This window comes from Ochotona curzoniae, unplaced genomic scaffold (genome assembly GCF_017591425.1).
Source record: "Ochotona curzoniae isolate NIBS_2020 unplaced genomic scaffold, NIBS_Ocur_1.0 contig_4504, whole genome shotgun sequence".
Classification (NCBI taxonomy): Eukaryota; Metazoa; Chordata; class Mammalia; order Lagomorpha; family Ochotonidae; genus Ochotona; species Ochotona curzoniae.
The window spans coordinates 1,886,636-1,913,023 of record NW_024466309.1 but is presented as its reverse complement, the minus strand read 5'-3'; the positions used below and the strand labels follow the sequence as shown (position 1 = coordinate 1,913,023).

Genomic DNA, 26,388 nt, shown 5'->3' with positions numbered 1-26,388 from the left:
GTCAGACCAGAAAGCTGAGAAACCTCCCAAGACTTGTAGGGTTTCATAGAGACTCGGGAGCCGATCTGCGTTCTTCCTCCCGCCTGAACACGGTGCAGTTTCAGGACATGAAGTAATCAGTCAGCGACGAAAACAAATGACATGTTTTTTTTCAAGACCCAGGAGTTTTCGTTTCTATTGACAACAATGATATTAATCATTGTTTATTGTGGGAAGACATTAGAAAACAGTCATTTTCCTTGAAAACTTGCAAATTAAAGTGAAGGATTAGCAATTATCTTGCTTTTGTTCAATAATTGGCACCTCCTAATAATTAAATAATTAGTGAGGGAAATTTGTTTTCAGAGAGGTGTTCCAGCTTATAAAAGAAGAAGAAATGATGAAGTTAGAATATTATCTGGTACCCATAGTAATGGGTGGGTCAAAGAATAACTGCTAATATCCCACGGAAAGAACCTGGCATTTTGTATCTCCTGAGTGAAGAACAGTTAACCTCCTAGTGCAAGCAAAAAAAAAAAAAAAAAAACAGGGGAGGACTTTAAACTTGACCACCGATTTACTGGAAATTCAGGGGACAAGCAGAGATGTCACACAACCCCAAACAGAAGCAAGATACACTGTCTAGATTATAGGACACTAAAGAAAAGCACTCGGCTTTCTTTAAAAAAAAAATCAGCAATAACAGCCAAGAACTGCAGTGGAAAAACAAGATCAAAGAAAATATATAGATGAAAACAGACATATCAACCATCCACAACACGGGACTTGGGTCTTAGACATTCGTTTAAACAAGCTAGTAAATGTGACAACTACGAGTCTTTTTGTTACAGGGTACTTTATGTTATTACAGGGTTAATGTTACTGATGGCCAATGAGACAGTAGTCTTCAAATTACACTTAAAATGAGACATCATTTAAGTGCATCATTAAGTGCTGTATTTGAAACCATTTTGTGTTTTGGATCTTAACAAGGGATGAAGAATACATGAAGAATAAAGACTGGGAAAGCAAAATGATTAAGGGTAGATGGAATATAAGAACAGATACCAGATTCTCTCTGCTTCCACCTGCATTCAAAATGTTTCATAATAAAATTTGCTCAGTAAAAAATCTTTAGAATGTGTATTATTTAAATGGTAACCTGTTCTCGAAAATTACCCTCCTTGCAATATATTACCTTGCTCACAGGTCATCACATGAAGATAATAGACTGAGCAGCATGATCAGAGTTATGGAACCCAATGGTGCAGCCTATAAAATCAGAGAAGTAGTTGTTTGTCGCTCCACTGAGCTCTGCCAGGCACGCTAAAGCTCTCAGCTTGGCATATAGACACATGACCCTGCTGCAGACTCCAGAGGATCGAAGGTCCTCTTGTCTATTTAGTTCCCTACAGGTCAACGGAAGGCACCCAATGTGTGCTGTAGTTGTCTGTTACTGCTAGTGTTGTGTTTGATGTCAATCAGAAGCCCTGTCTCATTGTTTGACCTCTCTTATAGGCAGTTTATTAATAAAGGCTTTATACCTTGTTTACATTTTCCAGAGAAACCAGGCTTGTCACCCACAGGTGTTTGAGCTTCATGACATCTGAAGTGATGGGAAATGTTTCTTGCAGCTTCAAATTCTCGTCCCAGAATCCTATTAAACCTTCCTTGCTAATCGTCAAGTAACGACTTAAACTTCTTAAGAAAACAACATTTTGAATGGTGTCCTTATGTTTTCCCGGGAGGAATTCAAGAGCCTTCCACTGGGGTACCACAGTTGCCTTCATGTGTTCATCTTTCTCATAAAGGGATAGCAGCATAAAAGTGGTCAGCTTGTCCCAGTTAATGAAACCATCCCGGGTCACATCCACCCTGTCAAAGAGCTCCCCATAGTCTTCCTTGGAGCCCCAACCAACAACCTCTGGCATCCGTTGCATGAACTCATCTCTGGACATACAAGTGATTTTGCTTGGCTCTGGGGGCTAAAAAACAAGAGAAAATAAGACAACAGTGAAATCATCAGAGATGGAAGTCTCCCAACAGTTGAGTTCATCAGCAGTCCTTCCAAGAAGCAAAGAAAAATCTCTTTCACAACGGCACTTCATTTAAATGAACTTGGGGTAGTAAGCAAGGCAATAACTGACAGGGCTAACAGTTGACATCTCTCATTACACACATCTTAAAACTGAGGAAACGAGGACAGAGGCAGTGGTTGGAGTGATGTGTGGCCGTGAAGCAATGGTTATAGATTGCCTCTAAAACAGGAGAAAGCAATCAGTTGTGACACAACCTTCATTTTCATCCACTGAGATTCATTCTGGGCTTCTGATCTCCAGAATACACCTTAATAAGCATGTGTTCGGAGCCCAGCGTGATAGCCTAGTGGCTAAATCCTTGCCTTGCACTCACTGGGATCCCATCTGAGCACTGGTTCATGTCCCGGCTGGTCTACTTCCTATATAGCTCCCTGCTTGCAACCTGGGGAAAGCTCTTGGCTTTGAATCAGGTCAGCTCCAAAGCACATTAGACAACACAGTATAAATGGCCATTGTTGCCATCTGGGGAATGAACCAGCAGACAGAAGACCTTTCTCTCTGTCTCTCCTTCTGTCTGTAAATCTGTATTTCCAAGAAAAATAAATAAATCTTTAAAGAAAAGCTAAAAAATAAACATGTGTAGTTCATAATACTAAGTTTGTTGTTGTTAGTTATAGCAGCCATTGGAAGCAAGTAGAGTGGTTTATAGAAAAAGAGGTGTGATCCAAAACAGAGTTCAATTCAGACAGTAAAATTACACCATTTTGTAATTTGGATACATGGGTGAGAGGTCCTGTTCTTTAAACACATAGTTATAAGGAACAATGGAATGAGAAGCATGGAGTCATTTCTCATGGTCACTAGACCACAGAAAGCCTCTGCCAGCTCTAGAGGCAGCACGGGCTCAGCTGCTGCAACCTCTGGCCACAACAGCTTTGTCAACTGCTCAGTTCAAATGTTAATTTTATGTGTTTCTGTTGGAAGAAAATTTATTTAGAATATTATTGGTAGTTTCTCAAAATTGAACTCAAGGCTGGCTAACAGCATGCTGACGCATATCTGAGTGAAGCTAACAGACATGTTTCCTCGGGAAAGAGTGTCGTAGACTTTCTGTGCTTAAAAACACCGTACAGCACTTCACCATGACACATTACAGAAGAGGGCATGTTCCACAGCGAAATCATCACCAAAAAGCACAAAGTAGATGGCAAATAGGATGCTTGTTCACACATCAGAGCTGCCATAAAAAGACAGAATGTTGTTGCTCATTTGAGCTCAGCCGGGAAGGCACACATTGGTAGATAATTTTTCCATTATGTCCTGCGAGCATCTAGAACAGTCCAAGAAGGTGCTATGAGCATTGGTTTTGTGATTAGCCATAAATTTTAGGAGGCAGGTAATTCCACAAATGCAAAATCCATAAGTAATGAAGACTGGCTGTGTTTCAGATATGTGTACAGCTCCATGTCAGTAAAGTGTTTAGTTCAGTGAGATCATGAGTCAACTTTTCCTACTGTGTCAGTCAGTGTCTAAAGTGAGCACTGGGCAACACATGACAGAACCCATCAGAAAAATACCGAAGGCTTCATCCTGTATACCTACTGGCAAGTCATTTATTTGTGAAGTTAATATATCAACATCAACTCTGAAGAAAGCTGAGCAGACTGAGGGTCAGGTGTGTGTACACATGGTCGAGGCGGGGCGTGCCCACATCCCATATTGAGACCCTAGCCTGGAGTCCCAGCTGTTTCCAATCCGAGGGTCTTGTTAATGCCAGCCCTAAGAGCCACTTAGCTTCCTGCCACCCACAAGAGCAACCAAGGCTGAGTCCTGGACTCCTGACTTCAGCCTAGACTGCACGACTCTGCTCTCTCCATTTTCTCTCTCTGTCTGTATCTGTCTTTTAAATATATATACATTTTCTTTTTTAAGAGAAAGTCTGAGATATATTTGTGTAAGAATTCAGCAGTCAGATATTAAAACTTAATTCAGGAACTTAGTTTCCAAGGGAATAATACATATCAAGCTCTTTGAATAAGTCAAAATGTCCATCATTCTCATCCTTGTTAAATCATTTTAGGGGTCAGCACTTAGCATAGTGGGTAAAGCTGCTGCCCATTATATCAGCATCCCATATGCGCCCCAGTTCAAGTCCTGGCTGCTCCAGATCCCATCCAGCTCCCTGCTAATGTAGCTGAGAATGCAGAGAATAGCCCAGTCCTGGACCCCTGCACCCATGTGGGAGAAACAAAAGAAGCTCCCAGATCCAGACTTCTCCAGTCCCGCCCTGGTCTTTGCAGCCATTTGTGGAGTGAACCAGCAGATGGAAGATCTCTTCTCTCTCTCTCCGTCTCTTCTCTCCTTCTCTCTGTGTAACTCCACCTTTCAAGTAAAGATCTTTGAAAAGTATCATTAGTCTAAAAAGTTTGCATACATGGAAATTTTTAGTGATGCAGATTTCAAATGCAGGGAAAGAAATATGGTCCCAAGAAATACTTTATCTGAGCCAAAACTACAAACTGTTTCTGAAAACTAATCCAATGTTGATCTTCCACTTTAAGGTATTACAAAATGACATCAATCAAGATCATAAATATGTTATCGTCTTTACAGCAAAATACTGTAAAGCAGTTTCTCTGCATTTTCCACAGGCTGATAATTCATCTTTACTTTTAAGAACAAGAAAATGCTGTAACAAATACCAAAAAAAAATATATTTTTACATTCAAGAATGCAAAGTTGCCAATAAACATTAAATAACAAATTATCTTGCCCCAAAGTAATATAAGCAATAAAGTACACTCATATTTATGGGCACTGGAGTAAGAGATGAGCAAGGCTTCCCAATTACAGCATTTAATCAAAGCAGCGCATGATTGTATGATTTCTCTGGCAGGGGCAGGGAAATTGTGTGGACGAAGCTTCAGATCTCAGCCTGATTTATTGCACTTCTCAACAGGAACAATAATGACTAATGACAGCTGTCATCAGGATTGATTGGAAATTCAATGTATATGCACAGTTATGCCCAAGATATGTTAATTTTCTGCTAAACCATTTAAAAAAATGAATAAATCTAAATTGATACATCATCCAATAATGATGTTTGCTGAGTGCATGCCTGTGCATGTCTGCGCGTGCCTGTGTGCATGTGTATGTGTGTGTGTGTTTGCCTGTGTGTGTGCCTGTGTGTGTGCGTGTGCATGTGCATGTGTGTATGTGTGCGTGTGTGCGTGTGCGTGTGCATGTGTGTATGTGTGCGTGTGTGTATGTGTGCATGTGTGTGTGCATGTGTATGTGTGTGTGTGTGTGTGTGTGTGTGTGTGTGAGGCTTTGGGTGTAATTGCCAATCTGAATGAATCTACCTTCCTCACGAGAGACCAGTTATTAATCAGATGAGTCGCAGTGAATGCTCATGGGTCACACCGTGTGTAGCCGCCTGACTACTACCTGAAGCCCTCTGCTTCCAGGACCTCGATGACCAGCGTCGGAGTAGATGTTAGTTTTCACCTTGAAATAAAGCAGCAATATACATTATTACTTCTGTTCTTTATTGGAGTCATAAATACAACACTGTCTTAATTGGGCTTGGTGAAAATAAAGCTTATCTATTTCCAGAAATCATGATTATTTCACATCTACACAGTGAAGATCTAAAATGTCAACATTTTGCCGATGCGAGTAATTATAGCTTTTAGCTTGTGTTCATTCACGGCCTGTGACTCTGGCGAGCTCCAGGTCCCGGTCCAGACTGGCAGAAGTTAGCCCCACAGAAAAGGAAGCTCAGCTAACTATTTAATCTAAAAATGAGCTTGAATATACTGTGATTTAGTTATTACAAATTCTCTATTTTAGACTCAGTTCTGATTAGCAACATAATTCATCTTTGAGCCATCTTTGAAGACACACACATGCACACACATACACACGTGTGTGCATAAATGTTTAGATTAGTGAATCTGAATCCTGTATCTGAATTTACTATCTCATGTTTGTGTGGCCTCAGACCAGACATTACCTCTGTGTGAAGACTGACTTACCAAGCTCCAGTATCCTAATGTGTAGTGAAGGGTTCCTTTGCCTTGAACAACTCAAGGACCAGTTATAATTGTTAATAACACAGACACATCATACTAAATTGATAAGCACATATTTAATATAGCTAAGGAAATTCTAAGATCTTAGGAAACTCAATTTCGTTATAAGACAAATACGAAGGCTTCAAAAATTGGTGGAAAATAGAAATTTATTTTTGCTGAAAATGTTTTTGAAATGTACACAAAATTTTCCACAATGTCTATATTTTAAAAATATTTATTTATTCATTATTAGAATGGCAGATCTACAGAGAGAATAGAAGACAGAGAGGAAGATCTTCCACCTATTTGTTCACTTCTTAAGTGGCCACAACATCCAGAGCCTCTTCTGAGTCTCCTATGCAGGGTCCCAAATACTTGGACCATCCTCCACTGTCTTCCCAGAAAGTGGAACACCCTGGACATGAACCAATACCCAGGTGACATCCTGGGGTGTGTAAAGCAAGGATGTAACCACTAGTTCACTGTGCTGGGCCCACAATGCCTATTTCATGAGCAATTGCAAGACCTCTCACGTGATCTGTTTCAAAGTGTTTTGTTGTTGTTGTTGTTGTTTTTGCACAAAAATTATCGTTTGATTCTATATTCCATAACCTTTTTGAAGCGATTTTGGAAAGAACAAAATAATTCTTACTTCCTTACAATAAAAATTTAATATGATTCCAACAAAACCTTCTTGATAGTCTATAATTTGTTTCCATCTCAATGTAAGCATGCCAAAGAAAAATTATCAACCTTTTTAAAAAGATATATCTTTTACTTATATTGATCAATAGCTTCTGGTTCTGAGGCGAAATATTGGCCCTCTGCTCTTCTTAGAATATATTTGGCAGTAACGGTGCAAGGTACATGAGCCGCTAGAGAACATATTCTTGATCAGCTATTTAAAAAGATTTAATAAGACTTCTCTGTAACTCCATGTACTAATAAACACAGTTATTGCCCCAGTTGTTCTTCAAGGGATCAGAAAGCAAGTTTACTCAGAAAATTTGGTTGAGTATCTCAGTAGACACATTTGAAACCCTGAGAAAATCCTCCTTCTCTCTGAGTTCCTTTCAAAGAACACTACTGAAGTGATTTCCGGTGGCCTGGAACGCACTGCTCCCACTCCACTCAGCTCCCGCGAGGTGTCTGTCTTCTGTTTTGAAAAGCCTACACTCCATACATTCCCTTCCACCTGAGAGCTTTGTGAGATCTGGATTTAACCATAACTTAGACAAAAACTGAGTTCTAAACATAGCTGTAAAAATCCAAAAAGATTGCATTTGCAAGAAACTAGATAGCCTTTGCTGTTAAAAAGGCCATGTTTTTGAGATGGTTACATGTGAATGTGCCAACACAACTTAAAATTATTTGCTTTCCACACAAAATAATCAATGTACAGAAAATATAGATAAACTAAGCATTTTAAATCCTCCATACACCCATCAGCCTTTCAGATTAATAGCAGAAATATAAATGACTAATATTTATCCAATAGTGCCGTGGTTTGCATATCCTTCTATGTTGCTCCAGTGAAGCTCCAGCTCTTACAACATCCAGTGATCTCTACCACCATCTCCAATAACTGTACAATATCCCATCATAGAGAAAACATACAATTATTTCTAATGTCTATTATTAAATTTTTCACCTATCCCACATGCATTAATCTTTTATAAAAACAACCCTCCAGGGTTCTGATGGAGTAGCCTGAGCAACTCCTCTGACAGGATACAGACCCTACAAATAAGCACAAGAAGCATGGAAGGAAACAGGCCAGAAGAGTTCATGGAAAGTGTCCCACTGGCATACATTTGGCGTGGGTCGGGGGCGGACCAGGCTGAATCAGTTCCCATCATCCACTGGCAAATCGAACGTCGGAGCAGAGTGTGAGTCAAGCCAGGTTTGGTCGCGACGAAAGCAGTACACAACACAGAATGCCAAGGTGAGGCTGCCTGTGCCAGATGTGACTGCAGCACCCAACGAGCACACGTGAGAACCAGGAAGGGAGGGGCAGAGCCGGCAGGGGAATAAGGGGTGGTTCCCGTGCTGGATAGCTACTCCCACTGGAGAGCATGAGCTGGGATGGGGATACACCAGACTAGGCAGGGCTGCAACACCTGTGCGCCTCATGTGGACCAGATCATGGAAAAGCCAGGAAGGGCGGATTATTCCTACGGGTGCAAACACAATTGGAGTGGGTGAGGGTCGTTGGGGCTTAACCACAGCAGAAGCTGGCACTGAGGGGCTGATACTGTCAAGTCTAACCACAGAACCACATGGAGAGTGCATAGTCTGGGAGTGAGAGAGACCTGTGAGGGAAATAGTGGATTCCTCCCTCCTGGGTTACCACTCCCATGGGAAGGAAAAAACTAGGACAGGAACTGGGGTGGCTGGATAGAGAGGCACTCGGCAGCATCCGTGAGGACTGGACAGTTCAGCTGGTTAGATGAAACTACGCTTCAATACCCTTTGACATATAGGAGAGCCAAATGGGATATGGGGCAGACTGGACTAGTCTGCTACACATACTGGCAAACCAGGGCAGGGGCAGGCCTGGTGGGGGTTATTGTGGGTTGCTCTGACGGGGTTGCAGCTCCCACTGGTTTGTGTGAGGACCGAGTGTGTGCCGGGCAGAACCGGGCTGGGCTGCAACACCTATTGGTTCCAGTGGAAGTCAGGGCTGAAAACAAAACCAGCCCAGCAATGGCAACTACCAGCTGGACAGAACAGGTCAATCAACCACCTCAGCTATATGTTGGCAGCGAAATGCTGGACAGATGGAGACACTATGATGGACTATGTCAATCAGTGGAACCTTCAGCAACCTCATCTGCCTGGTGTGGCGAGAATGGCAGCGATTCATAACTGGCGAACTATCAAGGCCACTTGAACAAGGATCTCAGAGCATGCCCTACATAGGGGTCCTGGGAAGGGTGGGAGACTGGGTGGGGCTTCTCCCTCAATATTTCCTTTACCTTAGATAAATAAATAAAATCGAAAAAAAAGTAAATAAAAATAAAAACAACCCTCCAACACATTGCCATACACACAGCTTTAGTCAGTTGTCAAATTAATTCTTAAGGAAATCTATAACAGTATTGTTCATCACAGAATCTCCACATTCTTTAAGTGGTTGATAAGACTTGGTCTTCCTCAAAACTGTTGAACAAATTTACATTGCCATTAACAAAGAATGACTACCTATGCCCTGGACCATCATCAAGTCATGATAATGCTTACTAGTCATCGATGATTCTAGCAAGCCTAAACATGTAAAAACTCTGTGGCAAAAATAAATAAATAAATAAATAATACGTCCCAAGATGATACAAAATTCTATGCTCTAAAATTTGCCAAACCTTAGAAATGTTTATATTTTTTAGACTCTTTCCCATGGAAATATTTAATAATGAACAAAATGAAACCTTTCTTCTCCAATTTGTAGATAATGACTTATCAAGGCAAGGCAAGACCCAGTTGAGAATTAACAGAGGTGATAAAATTCAACTTAGCTGGAAACATGGGCATTTTGTGTTCTATCAAACTCCAGAAGCAACCTGGCAGATCATGGATCCAAAGTTCACTGCCTTCATTCATTGATGATACTGTCCAACCGTGCAAGTAATTTTAAATAGTGATTTGCAAGCTACTTGGAGAAATGTCTCCATCAATCTCTGTATTCACTGCTGTATTAGTTACTGGGTATGCCATTTAATGTGCATATACCCCATTGAAGACATATGGGGTAGATTATTTACTTGTTCATTTATTCATTCAACAAATACTGCTTAAGATTCTGTTCCACGTTAAATGCTATTGTCAGCATTCGGCAGTAACTTTGAGCAGGACAGACAAGACCAATGCTTTTCAAGAACTTCCACTTCAGGTCATTGCCCATCTAGTGTAATCAGGATGCGTGATGTGCAACTCTAGGTTACAGAAAGTCAGATCCCCAGCAGCTGATGAACGGAATGCTGCTGCCTGCCAGTGCATCCACACCTGCCACAAGCAGGCATCACACAAAACAGAAAACTTCTTCTCAGTTGGCTTACTCTTACACAAAATCACTAGAATTCTGCAATGTGTCTTTTTGTCTATAGCAAGATCAATGTACAATAGTATTTCAGAAACCTGTTTTCTCCTAAACCTGTCAGTTTCTTCAACTCCTTTCATCAAAATTAATATTCCCTTTGTAAGACATTTGGGGAGGTTTTGGACTAATGTCCCATATCTCCTGAATGAGCATACATTATCAAAATACATCCTTTCCACCATCTCTGTAATTAAATTCAAAATTAACATGCTGCCTCCTTACGCTTCATTCTGTTGTACTTGCCTCAATTTCCCTTGGCTCAACAGCACATTGGTTATGAATATGTATCAGGGCTTGCTGTCAAAACCTGTGAATGTCTACTGAGGCAGAAGATTAGACGTGTGATTTCAACGCAGATGCATCCATTCATGTCATTCCCTGCAATTTGCACCTACCAGCAAATATTCCTGGGTCTGTGCCTTAGCAGACTCCTTGCTAATGAAGGTTCCCAGTGCCCCTCCTTTCTTTTTTACCTGCTTCTATGGATTTCAGTTGGCAATAATCTGCATTTACACTGAGATATCAGTTTTTAAGAGCTCAGTAATTCTAATGAAGTTAAAGTTTTGTAACGACCAATCCCTGTGCTGAACTGAATGTTTGTAACCAAGCTCCCCCCAAAATCAACAAGACTTCCTATCCCGCGTGGATTAGAAGTCAATTGGAGCTGCCGGTGAGAGGGTCGGGGATCCATTTTCTCTTTCTCTTTTAAATAATCCCTAACAATAATCCCTAACAATTGTAGTTGTTCTGATTATTTTTCTCTAAATCAATAGACCTCTTCAATTTTCAAGATTTTCTTTTTCACTCTCTTCTGACTTTGCCTAAGCTGGTGACCTGGGAAATAAGGTAAAATGAGCATAAAGTGGCGTAGCCACAGGACCTCTCACTGGTCTTCATGTGGAAGCTGCACTATAGCAGAATAAACACTGTGCTTCATCAGAGTGTCTGTGGTGGGAGGACAATAGGCACCTGCAGTAAGCCACTAGAACTGCATCATGCAATATGCAAATCCGGCTGGGTGGTGGTAGAAGGGTTTCCACAAGCACTGCTTATTACATGTAAAGTAGGAATAGGGATTAGCAAGGAAATTGTTCAGGGGTTTGGGGAGGACCACTCTAAATTAAGATGCCAGCATCTAACTGGCCCCCAAAGAGGACATTACTCAAATAAAAGAAATATGACTGACCATGCAACTCAAACACTTTAGGTAATGCTTCAATGTTGGATAATCTCATGACTAACTTATGGATCTATAAATCTACCTGTATGTGTGTTGAGAGTATGGAAATTGGATTGGAACAAAAGGATCCCTTTGAAAGGAATATACAGTCCCATTCCTCATAGTCCTAAAAAGGGATCCTGGAAGTCTGAGTCAGAGTGAAGGAAAAGATTCTGTGCATCTCCAGGACCAAGAATCAGTGTGGCCGGCGCTCCAAGGCATGAACAGTGCAATGGCTTTCCAGAGGTATCAGAAGCTGAGGGCAGACCCGTGACCATGGTCCTGCACACATTAAGCCTTGTCTGTTTACCTTCTCACACTTCTCCCTTAAGCTGCCATTCTAAGGGGAAAATACTACTGGAAAAAAAAAAAAAGCCATGAGGTTCTTGGCATTTCTTCGTATTCTTTAAGTCTTTGTCTCCTGATTGTTTTTATTATAAGGATTCCTGGTTATTTGCGGATTAGGCGACAATTCTGACTTAGTGCAGAGCCAAGGTGCTGCACACTGAACACACCTGTTTTGGCAATGCAGTGCTTCCCAGGCGGGATTCCTATTCCTAGAGCAACATCCCAGAGCAAAGCTGCCTTGTGGCTGGTTATACCACGTGACGGGCTGGAGTCCTGACTCAGCCCCACAGAATTCAAATATTTAGGGGTCACTCTATTCTTATGTGTAAACAGGGAATAAAATGTGTGCACCATTAACAATTCAAGCTGGTCAGATCAAATACATCATGCCTACAAAAGTGCTTCATAAAATCTTACCACATTTGAAAGTCATTAGATTTTTATTCTATTTCCACTGATTGCCAGAAAGCTTGACTTCATTTATAACAGAGAGTACACAGGCAGTAGGGCTATCACCATGAAGATAAAAGAGCCCTATAAGAAAGGGAATAGATAATTATTACAGAAAAACCTAAAAAATATCATTGTATCAACTAAGCACTACATTTCGCTCTGGACTTTCTGGCAGCCAAAACAAAACACATTAGGCCCATGAGCCTTCTAAATCTACACATGAAGGCTGCTGGTATCTGGGGGATAAGGTGTTTTTTCTACCACTGAACTTGGAAAGGAATTATGGGAGGTTGCTTTCTGGCTGTACACCTATCGAATTCCCAGCTTTCCTTGCAGTTAAGTGGCTCATGCAACTGAATCCTAAGCATTTAATGTGAACCTGAGTCAACAAAACCTTCCTCTTTCTTCATGCTCTTGCTCCACTACCAGGTTGATGGACACCAAGCTTGGAAGACAAGAACAGAAGTCTGTGAAGGCCTAAATCAGACCTGAAGATGCTCAGCAGTTAAAATGTCTGCTTCTGTCTTACATGGACAAGAAACAGACCTCTGACGTGCTTGAGCTATTACCTAGCACCCTGTACCACATGTCATTTCAGTCAACAAGATTGTGTATACCAAAGTGGCCCATTAAATTGTATTGCCTAGTGATGTAACCATCTTAGCATTTATGATGTTCTCACACGACAAAATCACCAAGTAGACACATTTCTCAAATTATGTCAACTTCCTTATATAGCACATGACTAATTTACACAGCTTTTCAACCTATAAAGTAGTTTTAATCATTTTAAATTGGAACTATCAGTTTTTCCTAAGAAAAAAAAATTAATGACCTTCCTGGGCCATTTCACGTTTTATCAGAGATGAGCAAAGTCTACAGGTTCTGAGCAAAGGGACAAAAACATGCCTACAGTGACTCACCATGCCCTCGTGTTGATGGTGACTCACAGTGCGGAAACAAGGAAGGAAGCAATGAGAACATGGGACCTGACGGGCTGCTTGGCAGCGTATTTGGCTAATCACCCAATACAGACACCAGTGCACATCTCAGCTGCTCGACTTCTGATGCGGCTCCCTGTTAATAGTCTGGGAAAGCAGCAACAGATGGTCCAAGGCCTTGGGTCGCTGCACACACGTGGGAGACCCAGAAGAAGCTCCTGGTTCTCAGCATCAGACAAGCACAGCTCTGGCCTCTGCAAGCATTTAAGGAGCAAATCCACAGATGGAAGATTTTTGTGTCTTTCCCTCTCTCTCTCCTAATGCAACCCTGACTTTCAAGCAAAATAAATAAGTCTTAGAAAAGAATATAAAACATGAGTTATACTTAGTAAAAAAAAAAAAAAAACTGTTCACTTGAGTACCTTAACACTGAAATTAAAGAGCCAAAAAATGACAGGATCTTCAGCATCAGGGTGGAGTCTGCAGAGAAGGGCTAATCTTGCAAAGGCAGCAATGGGCCGGCCCTCACCTGCTGTGTTCCTTGGATCACAGACTGTATAATAGAGAATCAGACCATGTAGCCTCACCCTGCTAAAGCAGAAGCGTATGTTCTCCGCACCTCGTGCAGAATGGGTGTGCTGGCACACTGGAGATTTCACAGCAATCGTTAGTAATAACAGCATGAGTTCTTCAGATTTAATGGACTTATAGCTCCTCCATTACAATTTTAAAACTTGCAGAACAGCCTCCTGAGCTTCTCTGGTTATCTTTGATATTAGGTTAACCAAAGTGCATCGTGCCTGGGTTCCATTCACCAGCTTAGGTTTGTTCCCAGTGTTCTCACTGCACAGTCTTCAGGGGACTTCCTGCTGGGCTCAACTATTAGAGCTTCCTACACAGCGTACAGCCACCTGCTCTTTCACACATGGCTTTAGGTGGTTTGTTTCTAACCACAGTTGGAGGTAAGGACTTATCAGAGCACAGAGCAGATAGAGCCAGCCTCCCTCTCCCGGTCCACTGCATGTGTCAGAGCTGACAGCCAGAGAGGATGCCTGCCCAGTTACTGACAAACTCAGGACCCAATCCAGAGACTCTGCAGTGCAGAGCAGCTATAGCTCCGGATCAAACCAACGGCAGAGCATCAGGATCCAAGCAGAATGTCCTGACACACGATGATACAGAATGTGAGAGAAAAAAAAAGACATTAACACAGCCAGAGACTCAGAAGAAACTCATGTGTGTCTAGCCCCATTGGAGCTGTCCAAAAGTCCATTTTCCTTAGGCCATAATTTTGTTTTTACTCCTCACCTATAAAATCAGCAACCATAGCCAGTTTGCCTCACTGAACAGCTGTCCTTTGAAGCTGCTAAGAAAATGTAAAATATGGTTGGGATCAAAATGATACGAATACTCAGTAACCCCATTTGTCACAGCACTCCAAGTGCTAGGGCAAAGTTTGAGCAATACCATTTTATAGTTCCATGAATAATACAAGGTGCATTCTCCAAAGGCTGACAGGTGGCTTTTTGATACTAACACTTGGAAGAAAATGAAATAATAAGTTACTTTTCTAGTTCTTCTACCAATATAACTTCTTCATTGCCAAGAAGAAAAGTAAGACATCGATTAGGATTTTTGCCTGTTCATAAAATGAAAAATAGAAGGCGAAGACATTATTCTTTCTTACTCAATGGAAAGCAATGTAGGAATATTCTGGCTTGCGTTGCTTGAAGCCACACTTCCTTTAGGAACTATATGAATGAGAATAAAGCAAATGTCAGGGGTCCTCTAGCTCAACTTCTACTTAATAAATAATACCTGATAGTAACAGAATGCATACTCCGTGTGGCAAGTACTCTTCAAAGTGTTCTCCAGAAAACACCTCTTTCAATCCTTACACCACCTTATGCTCCCCGTGTTAGAACTCAAAGCAACGGAGTCTCTAGTTGTCAGCAATAAAGAAAAGAGGAAGGTGTTTAGTAGTTTGCAAAAGTAAAATTTTAGGTGACAAGTCTGAAATTCAAAATGCAGGAAGCCAGATTTTTTTTTTTTTGGCTCTTAAACCCAAAGTAAATGTGACTTGTTTGTTGCATTGTACAAAGAGCTTATGTGTCACTTGCTTTATTCCTAAATGTTGCTACCAATATTGCACATACTATTTCATTGGCAACATATATAAAATACCTACTGCACAATTCAAATGCCCAGCTTCCTATTTTTCACTTCTTGCTGCTGCAGTTTAAGGAGATGGCCTTTACCTAACACTGAACAACTCTATCAGTTCTAAACAATTCATGGACTTAAACGAAACACTGTAAGATGGGAGAACTGTTGATGGAAACTCGGCATTTATAAAAACACACTTTCAGGGACTGAACCTCAAAACCATTGCTTTTAAAATCCTTCCTTGCAGACAGCTACTTGAGGACACTGCTTCCCTTCACATGCACCTGCACCTGGGCCTGGAGGCTTGATGCTCGTGAAAGGTGGACTGGATTCTGCTGATATCATGGCATCTCTTCATGTCCACACTGTGGTTGATATTCATGGTGGCTCAAAGTCCCAACACTGCTTTGACATTTGCCATTGGATTACTCAAGCCTACCTCTACCAAGAGTATTAACAGTAAATACAGTTCATTTTTTCTTAAAATCACACTCTAAGCAAAAAATTACAGATTCTCCACGTTTGTGCAAGTTAGCTCAGACTCATGTTCGTGTCACCATTTGGTTCCTACAGTACTAGTTTTTCCAACTGGTAATTTCAAAACAACTGGGCCAACCTTTGGAATATTTAAAGTACAGACATACTACTTGGGGCTGAATTTCTAAGCATTATTTGAATTCATTAATGATTCATCTGCAGGGGCAGGCTTGTGGCCTAGCAAGAAAGCTGCCAGAAGGTGCCTGAGTTCCACGTCCGAAAATACCTGATTTGCTCTCCACCTGCGGCTCCTAACTAGAGGTGTACAAACCCGGAAGTCGGCATTGTCAGCTGTTACACATGAGTTCTTGCCAGCACATGGGAGGCCTTGACTAAGTTACAGTTCTTGCCTTCCACCTGGCCCAGCCCTGGCCATTATGAGTTTTTGTGGAAATGAATAGTACATAGGCATTTTACTCTCTCTTTCCTCCTCCTCACTGTTTCACAGGTAAATAAATAGGTATTGTCAGAGAAAAAGCAGGCTTAGTCTGTCCCAAGAACGCACACCAACGCCAGCCCTCATAGCAGATGCTCCAACAGATCCTTTTTATCGTGTGGACCCGCCAATTCGTCTCGAGCATCCAGCTACCTTGGGCTCTTAGCACCAGCACAAAACTGCCACATTTTTGTTCATTCCAGAGTCAAAGCTGTCATCATCTGTTGTTACTTTTTTTTCTCAATGTCCTCAAGCTGTCAAAATGTTTACTGCATCTATCAAAATATGCCAAGCCCATTTGGGGCGTTGGGCATGAACAGCACTGAAATCTTTAAGACAAAAGAGGTTAGATAAATAGCACACATATAAAGATTAAAATGAGAGAAAAAATGTAGGACAGAGTGTGTCTTCACTATTAAATATGATAGATTTTATTACAATGAAGCAGTTAATACAAGTAGAAGCTTAGCTTATTAGTACAGGCAGAATCTAATTATTATATAGCAGAGAGTATGGTGGAATTTCAGTGCCAGCAACATCTTTGGAGAATAGCTAATGATTAAAATTGTGCCAGCTTTTGGCCATAATAATCATTAGATGTCATCATGTTTTGTTAATTCAAAAGTGTCATTGCAAAATAGTGTATGTTATCTTACATGAACATGGGTACCATTGGAGGACAGAATGGCTCCCTGAGACCACCTTGTGCCATGGGCAATGACAAAGAAAGGTTGGAAGTTTCTGCATGACTGAATTCTACAGGCTGGAACAGCTCTTCTTCCTACTTGCACTTGAAATTAAAAAGCATTTTGCTATGTGCTGTCATTATGCATGCTGCAGAATTCTAAATTAATTGACTAAGGGATGGCGAGAAGGAAGTGATTCAGTTACAGTTAAATGACTCTGGCTTATTGTCTACGTAAAATCAAAATGAAAACTTCTAATCTTGTTTTCATTGGCTGTACTCCAGAACCTGTGAGAAAGCTGGAGACTGAGCTTGCACCTTGGCCACCAGGACAAAGAGAGCACCGTGGTCATTGTGGAGAGCGGCTGTGCCTTCAGAGTGAGGCAAGAGTCTTGGAGGGACAGACTTGTAGCTCCCTATGCCTGCAGCCATGTTACATGCCACCAACGGTCATTACCAGTAGATACTGACAGATTCAGCTTTTCTCACAACTCTTAGGGTTTGGTTTCCTAAAAAGGTGTTGATCTCTAAGAAAAATATTGTGCACAAATAGTCAAAAGTTGACAGCAATGCTATCCAAGTACAGCAATCCCATACCAAGTATTCGGCTGAATGAAATGAGCTGCACATTCACCAAGTACATGGTATAGAATACAGGCTTGACCAATGAATTTCAATTCCAAAGGGAGAAAGAGAGAAAGAGCTTCCTGTTTTATTCTACTGTCCTTGAGGAATGGTTCAAACTGTTCAGACAGTAAGCTTGCACTTACCTCAAAAGCTCTCTGTATTTTCACAAAGTCACCCACACAGAGCTGGTTTTCAAGTAAGTGTGTGCCATAGTCTTCACCTGCAGTTACAGCTTCTGCTCTTTCAGGACTCCTTGGCCCAGGCTGTGACCTTGTGTTTAACTCAAGTACAGGGTTGTGGTAACTCATAATGGTTTCACTTCTTTTCTGCAGCCTTCAACTATGCTTATATATATTTTTTCTTTTCCTCCAACAGGTGCCTTTGAAAAGAAATCCGATTAAACCATAGAATTTCAAAATGAAAGCACCAGCCTTTCAAGGGATGCAATTAGAAGGCAAAAGTGCATAAGTTCAAGCCCGAAATGAAAGCTTCAGCCCCCTCACTTACTTGATTCTACAGTGTATTTTATCAAAATTCACAGTTAAGGGCTTTAAAACACCCCCTCCTTAAACTCTGTTGGACGGGGCTTGACTCTAAATGTGTAATATTTATAACAACTGGCACAGAAAGCAGCTGCTAATCTTCTTTCAAATGCATTAGAAAAGCAACTTCCAAAGATCTCTGGCTAACCTGGCTTCCATCGACAGGAAGATGTTCTAGTCCGGAGGCGTTGGTTGGAAGGAGCAGCTGTGGGGATCCCTTCCCAAGGAAAGGCCTGCCTTTGAAGGCCACCCTCCTTCCCAGCAACCTGGAGCTGTTTGTTTCATCTGCTCCTGCTGTCTTGGTATGTTTCCAGGCAACCAGCATGAAACCAAGCAAAACTTTCCTTTCCCCTCCTTCTCCCTAACTAATGACTGAACTGAAGCTCTGAATATGTAATGTAAATGCTGAATTCAAGGCAGTTCAGACAGTCATTTTTAATTAAACCACATCATGCATAGGGGTTTTTGCATATATTTATTTACATTTATTTGAAAGACAGAGAGAAATCCCTTGCCTGCTGGTTCATTCCCTAACTGTCTACAACAGCTGCAGCTGAGGCAGGCGCCCAGAGCTCAACAGCTCCTTCAAGGTCTCCCACATGGGCAGCTGGGCCCCAAGCTTTGCAGCCATCTCCTGCAGCACTGGTGATGCAGATGGAACTACAGCCCATGCACTCTGATGTGAGATCCAAAACAGCATCTTACCACTGTGCCAGATGCCTGTCCACTTACTCGGCTACTTCGAAAAAAACTTCACGTACTTAGGTAGTTAGTAAGGCAAAGTTACAGAGACCATGGAAATAGAGTGCTTCCATTCACTGGCTCACCCCCAGATGGACAGAGCTGGGATGAAGCCAGGAGTCAGAGCTTCCTCCAGGCCTCCCAGGGGTATAGGGAATCCAGGCACTTAGGCTATCGCCTCCTGCTTTCCCAGGTACATGAATGGGGAACTGGATTGCAAGTGGAGCAGCCTAAACAAGAATCACCACCCATGTGAGATATCAGCAATGCAGGGAGCAGCTTAACCCACTCTATTGCAGTGCTGGCCCATAACCAAAACTTTCACAAGCATGTTTTCTAAACAAAGTGCTCTATTTTATGAAGCATTTTCCAAGAAAATAGCAGAACATCTTGAAGTTACTTATTTTCTGCACAGTATTTTATTCCAGCATGTGTGCTGCTGAAGCAAACACAGTGTTGTGTAAAATTCAGCATTTTAACAAGATCCATTCTCTATGTTCTTTTTATTTGAATTACTAGTATGAGTTCAAAAAGTTCATGGAAACACAAAATTTAAAACCATTTATTTTAGTGCAAAACTTTCTGAAATTCACACGTAGTTGCTTTAGAACACACAATTCATAAACTTTTCTAAGACCCCTCATACTCATGGATTTCCACCAAAAAACAAGCTTATTTGAATTCTATTTTCTGTAAACTTTTAAAAATACTCTCATACATAAAACAGAAATGGTTCAAAAAATTTTCAACCCTTGCAATTGAAGGGGGAACTACTGCATAGCACAATCATAAATCTAACAATAAAATCACTTACAAATCAGAGAAGTCAGAGAAAATCAAGTTTTTGAGAATTTATGATTGTTTTAGGCAATATGCTAGCTTTTATCCTCCTTATCTTGTTTAAGCTTCACAGGTCTAGAAAGCAGGTAGACTCACCATCTCGAGAGACCATGAACATACCAGAGATACAGAACAGAGCACGACACCTGCAGGAGCTCCCGAGCCTGTGCTGGAGCCAGAACCCCTCATGGTGCTGACAGATTGTCACTGGAACCTCTGTAAGGGTTCATCCAACGCCAACATCTTACAAGCTGTGGCTTGTGGCAGGTTCATCATGAAGGATGCACAACACAAAGAAGGGAGCATCCTGTGGGCATTCCTGCAGCAATGTTAAAAAAAATAGGATTCACTTCATGTATCCACCATGGGCCTCTATTCATTCGTTAAGGTCACTTAGTAAAATGCATGTGTTTGTTAACTCTGAAGCGGACTTGGATCCACTTCCTAAGGGCATTGTACAATTAAGTGGGAGCTGTTACCTGCCTAGTTACCTTCTGTGATAACTCCAAAATGTGCTCCAAGCCATGCTGTGTTGGGGAGCCAGACGCTGTGAGTCAGCTAGCGATGTGCAGCAGTCACGGCCTGGGTTCCGGGCACAGCACAGAGAGATGTACTGACACACCTGTGCCTTTCCTGCCTTATCCCTTAAGGTCAATCAGAAAAATATTTTTTAAGTCCAAGGATGATCAATTTCCCCTAGGGTTCTTTCACATGAGAACAAAATTGTCTTTGCTATGCTAGTTAGCAAGTAAATAATAGCATAGATCACCTGGATTAGTCACATACATGTTATAAAACATTTTATAGTGGTATTCTAGAGATCTTTGCTTAGTTTAGTAGCAGGCACTAATGAGGGAAGAAACAGGGAAATAGAAGAAATATCCTTTAAGGCTGCTCCAGGAGAGGTAAGCATCCCACTGGCTGAAGATGCAAAATTTTCTAATTATTCTCAGACGATCAAGCTGCTCTGCCTATTTAGCTTTCACAGACATAGCTCTAAATGTTCTTGTTAGTCAAAAGTATAATGAGCAGCTAGTAGTTAATCAATTGACATAGTTTCTTTCTGGAAATGTATGACTTTAAAAATAAATCTTTATCATATAGTCATAAATGGCTCTGATCTTCTTTGCGACAGTTTTGCTCATTTTCAGGGTAAATTTCTACAGCCCTGTAAAATCTATAAGCAGTCCCTTGACTGCTGAAATTCACCTGCTTGTTTACCATGAATCAATTATGGCTTTACGAAAATTTGCCACCAGCTCAGGCCCATCCTAGACTCCTTAGGGACTGTTTTAAAAAATGAACACAATCTTTACCTCCAGCGAACTGGCAGTCAGGGCAGAAGGCTGACAATGACCCTGCTGAGGGCATGGCTTAGTGGAGCACTGGCACCACAGGGGCAGAGTAAGCTCATACATCCACTGCCTTTGAACTCTCTGGAGACTCAGTACTGAATAATTTCCATCTGTGTTTTTATCATAACTCACCATTCCACACCAAAATTCTTACTTGTTTTCTCCCCCATTATTTATTCCCACCAACCTAAATATACATCTCTTCTTGCCTTGACTTCTCTTCCCTTTGACTTTTATTCACACTAAGACCTAGTCGGACTAACATTGTGAATCTTTGCTTACAATTCTCAAGCCACTTCATCACTTGAATTGAAACAAGTTTTAAGACTGACTGCCACTAGATTACCAGCAAACAGAAGGAAGAAAGGAGTTCAGTGGTTATATTGCACAGCAGGGTGAAGATAACATATTTCTTCGTTTTAACAAAACAAAAACTAGAGCCCTGATTGGTGAGTGTACACATATACTGAACCATCACTGAGTGCCCCATAAAGATGTGCATGTTCAATTTATAAGCAGCATTTTTTTAAAGTTACTCACATAGACAAAGGCTCCAGGTTCCTCTTACCAACCCATTGCCCATCAACCCATCTCAGGGCCAGGATGCTTCATGTCCAGTTCCCACTTGGTCAAGCAGGAGAAAGGTGTGTTCCCACTGGCTTCCTGCTTCTGGAATACTGGGCTTCCCTGAGGCCCCAGTGACCCAACACCATACACTTCAAAGGAAACCTCAAGCCTACAGCACCTGGAAGCCTTCAATAAACAGTTTATTCCCCTCCTCTTGCATCTTTTATTATTATTATTATTATTATTATTATTATTCAGTTCAAACTAATCACTCCTTCCACACTGCAGTCATTGTGCTCTGTTGATAACCCTGGCACTTTTTCTCTCTGCTCTGTAATACATTATTTGTCTACAGCTCTCTCTCCCACTAGATTAACGGCTAAGGAATGATAACGATGCCTCAGTGATGCCTTCAGCTGTATTCTACCCAGCACAGAGCCTTAAGCAACAGGAAACAACAGTTTAGTAATGAATGTTCATTTGAAAAATTACATGGGTGAAAGGGACATTCACCTGTCATCTTGAGTTACCCGGGAAAGTCCCTGCACATGGATAGCATTGATAGAAGACATAGAAATCTGTGAAAAGATACAATTAATGACATAAGTGAAATTTGAGATTATCTTCAATTCTCTCCAAGCCACTTATTAAAGCAAATTTCTCAATAACTTTGCAAAACAAATCTTTTACTTTCATATGTGCAATTGTGACGAATTTCATCAACATGTGTGAGAGCATCACTCTGTCCCCAGTTCTGACCCAGGACCTCAGAAAAGCAGAGAAGAGGGAGGCAGGAATTGGTGCAGCCCACTCTTCCCTTCCCACCACGGCTGAGACACCTGTAATGGTGAAAATAATCCTGCGGTCTTTTGAGAAAGCAGATTCCCTACTAATACTAGGGAGTTTTACATTCGCCTGTATTTTTGATCTGCTGAACAATGTTCAAACTAACTGTACTTTCTGTTTTAAGAAGTTTTATTTTATCTTACTGGAGAGGCTCAGTTAGGGAAAGAAGGAGAGACAGAGAGGTATCTTCCTTCCACTGATTCACTCCCTAAGTGACTGCAATGGAAAAGCAAGACCAGGGTGAGACCAAGAGCCAAGATCTTCTGAATCACCCAGGTGGGTGTTGCTCCCAAGCACTTGGGCCATTCGCAGCAGCTTCCTGTGCCATCAGCAATGCGGTGGAGCGGACTGGAGTCTCTGGAGCTTGAAGCGGTCCCCATACTGGGTGCTGGAACTACAATGAACAAAAATCAACAGCCATAGTGTACGCAAAAAGCCCCAAGATGGAAAAAGATCTAACCAGCAAGATACCATTCAAAATAGCAGAGAGAAGTATGAAGTATCTGGGAATAAATCTAACCAAAAGTGTAGGAGACCTATTCGAAGAAAACTACAAACTACTCAAAAAAGAAATTGAACAAGACCTCAAAAGATGGAATAACATCCCATGCTCCTGGATGGGTAAAATCAATATCAATGAAATGTCTATACTACCAAAAGCAATATATATTTTCAATGCAATTCCAATCAAATTGCCCAAAACATTCTTCCCGGAACTGGACACAATGATTCAAGAGTTCATCTGGAAACACAAAAAAACCATGAATAGCTAGAACCATCCTGAAGAACAAGAAGTTAGCAGGGGGAATCATAGTTCCAGACCTCTGGACATTCTATAGAGCAGTGATTATCAAAACAGCCTGGTACTGGCACAAACATAGAGAGGAAGATCAATGGAACAGAATTGAAACACCAAAAGGGAACCCACACAAATACAGCCAATTAATCTTTGACAAAAAGACCAATGACAGTCCAAGCAAATGGGAAGGCCTCTTCAGTAAATGTTGGGACAACTGGCTGATAGCCTGCAGAAACAAAAGGATAGACCCACATCTATCACCATACACTAAGATCCAATCTACATGGATAAAAGACCTAAATCTACATCCAGAAACCTTCAAACTCTTGCAAGAAAATGTAGGAAATACCCTGCAAGACCTAGGAGTAGGTCCTGACTTTCCAAGAAGGATGCCAAAATCAATAGCAGTTAAGAACAGAATAAACAAATGGGACCTCATCAAACTAAGAAGCTTCTGTACAGCAAGGAAAACAATCAGCAAAGTAAAAAAAAGCAACCCACAGAATGGGAGAAGACCTTTGTGCACTATGTAGGAGATAGAGGGCTAATCTGCAGAGTATACAAAGAACTCCAAAACAACCAAAAAACCAAAACAAACAAGCCACTCAAGAAATGGGCACGGGAAATGGGCAAACATTTCACAAAGGAACAAACCAAAATGGCAAACAAACATATGAAAAAATGATCAAGTTCCCTGGCAATAAGGGAAATCCAAATTAAGACATCAAAGAGGTACCACCTAACACCAGTAAGATTGGCCCACATAAACAAGAACACCAACGACGCTTGTTGGCAAGGATGTGGGGAAAAGGGAACCCTACTCCACTGCTGGTGGAACTGCAGTTTGGTACAGCCTTTATGGAAATCAGTATGGAGAACTCTCAAACAACTCAAAATCTGCATACCACATGACCCAGCAACAGAACTCCTAAGAGTATATCCAAAACACCTGTTTCACGACAAACCAACATGCATCCCTATGTTCATAGCAGCACAATCAGTAATTGCCAAAACATGGAAGCAACCGAAATGCCCATCAGCAGAAGATTGGATAAGAAAGCTTTGGTTCATCTACTCCATGGAATACTACTCAGCTATTAAAGAAAAACAAAATGCAGTTCTTTGTGGCTAAATGGGCCCAACTGGAAATTATAATGCTAAGGGAAATGAGAGAATCCCAAAAGGTTAGATACCATGTTTGCCTTGATTTAACCTGTAATTTTTGTTTGTTTTTGAACCTGTCATTGATACTGTCTCAACCTGTGTGTTTTGAAGAATTGAACTTGCATTATTTTTAACATGTTGTTTACTCAATACTATGTCAATTAATTCCATAACATTGTATATTGTTGCTGATGTTTTGTTGGAGGTTTTAACTGACCGGGACTTTACTCTGTTAGCTCTACCTTCAGACCAGAGAAGGTCTCCCCAAGAGGCCGCTGAACTTATCTGGACCATAAGATGCTGGACTCTATGCTAGGTATATGCTTGCAATGAAGGAATCTCAACTAAACTTGAACTGTGGTTATGCAGCAAGATGGAGGAATCCACCATGGGGGGGGAGGGTTGTGGGAGGAGTGGGAGGGGGATCCCAGTGCCTATAAAACTGTATCACATAATACAATGTTAATAACAATTAAAAAAACAAAAACAAAAACAAAAAATGCTATCACCAAAAACGTAACACTGATTTATGTCTGCTAATAGCTAATCGCAGACATTGGATAGATCTAAATAATTCTGTCAAGCATAACTTTCATGCTCCTATAAATTTTGGGGAAATGTTTAAAAGGTACATTTAAAAAAACACACTTAAAGGCTCATTGAAACCAATAAAAACTTAACGCAAAAAACAAAACAAAACAAAACAACAAAAAAAACACACAATTACTTGATGTGAGAGTATTACAGGCATCTACTGGAGTAAATGAGGAGATGGATTTGGGGTAGAGGCACAGCATCATGAAGGCAATAGAAAGAATCCAGGGGGGATGGTGTGGAAGCAGCACTGTGAATTCATTCTCACGTGTGAACAAGCACATTTAACTTTGTGTGTGCAGGCAGTGGTGTAGTTTTGAGCTGGTTATTTCTGACTTCTGAAGTATTTATGTGAAAGGCAAAAACGGAGGAGGGAGCCAGTGTGGAAAGAGAATCTGACCCTGCGTCTGCTGCTTCCCGTCCCAACAGCAACAATGCCCAGGCCTGTCTGAGCTCGTCAGGAACTGCCGACTCCATCTGTCTCCTGTGTGGAAGATGATACGTGAGTTACCATCCACTGCTTTCCCAGGCTGGAGGAAGCTGGGTCAGAAACGAAGCAGCAGAACCTGAAACAGTTCAGTGCATGACTAAGCCAAGACAAAAACTGGCTCCTACTAGCATCCCAAGGAGCAAAGACCCAGTGCAGTGTGCATCTCTGAAGGGATCCTGACAGCAGGATGCTGGAACTTGTACCCATGGCTATACCTAGTGGGGTGATACACTGCCAGAACGATGCAGCTGCGGTTGCTGCCTCTGGACTACATCGCTGTAACAGAAGGGAAGACTGTGGGGGTGAGGACCATTGGGGAAGGTGGGAGGGGATGTCCCTGAGCCTATGGAACTGTACCACATCAAACAAACAAAAGCCCCTCAACACACTGGCCCCTCTGACTTCTTTCCTCATCTTACCTTTTCCTTCAGGTGACAATGTGAAAAAGACTGCATTTGCATGAATATGATCTCACAAATCTCACTTCCTCTGGCATGTGCCGAACGGCTGGCATCACAAGTGTCTTGAGCCATATGGAGCTTACGCTGAGAAAGTTCACATTTTTAAAATTTTTACTTCTTTTTCCAAGCAACTTTAAAAAAAATTTTATTTTTATTGCAAAATCAGATATACAGAGAGGAGAGACAGAGAGGAAGATCTTCCCTATAATGATTCACTCCCCAAGTGACCGCAATGGCCAGTGCTGCACTGATCTGAAGCCAGAATCCTGGAACTTCCTCCATGTCTCCCACACCAGTGCAGGGTTCCAAGGCCTTGGGCCATCCTTGACAGGTTTCCCAGGCCACAAGCAGGAAGCTGGGTGGGAAGCAGGGTCACCGGGATTA

At 41.5% G+C, this 26,388-nt stretch overlaps 1 protein-coding gene and 1 long non-coding RNA gene across 2 annotated transcripts in view; both read right to left on the bottom strand.

Annotated features, from left to right (window-relative positions):
* Nucleotides 1-18,331, bottom strand: part of WDR49 (WD repeat domain 49) — a 94,883-nt gene extending 76,552 nt beyond the window's left edge. Inside the window, exons 1-2 of the mRNA XM_040986387.1 lie at nucleotides 17,749-18,331; nucleotides 1,524-1,964 (exon numbers count right to left, since the gene is read on the bottom strand). Coding sequence (XP_040842321.1) covers nucleotides 1,524-1,964; nucleotides 17,749-17,913 — 606 coding nt within the window. The 5' untranslated portion in view covers nucleotides 17,914-18,331. The remainder of the gene's footprint in view (nucleotides 1-1,523; nucleotides 1,965-17,748) is intronic.
* A 1,453-nt stretch (nucleotides 18,332-19,784) lies between these two features.
* LOC121160515 lies at nucleotides 19,785-22,232 on the bottom strand. The gene is made up of 3 exons (XR_005884554.1): nucleotides 22,164-22,232; nucleotides 20,208-20,372; nucleotides 19,785-20,047 (listed from the first exon to the last, which is right to left on the bottom strand). It is a non-coding gene; the product is annotated as an uncharacterized LOC121160515 (long non-coding RNA).
* Between the last annotated feature and the right edge of the window lie 4,156 nt (nucleotides 22,233-26,388).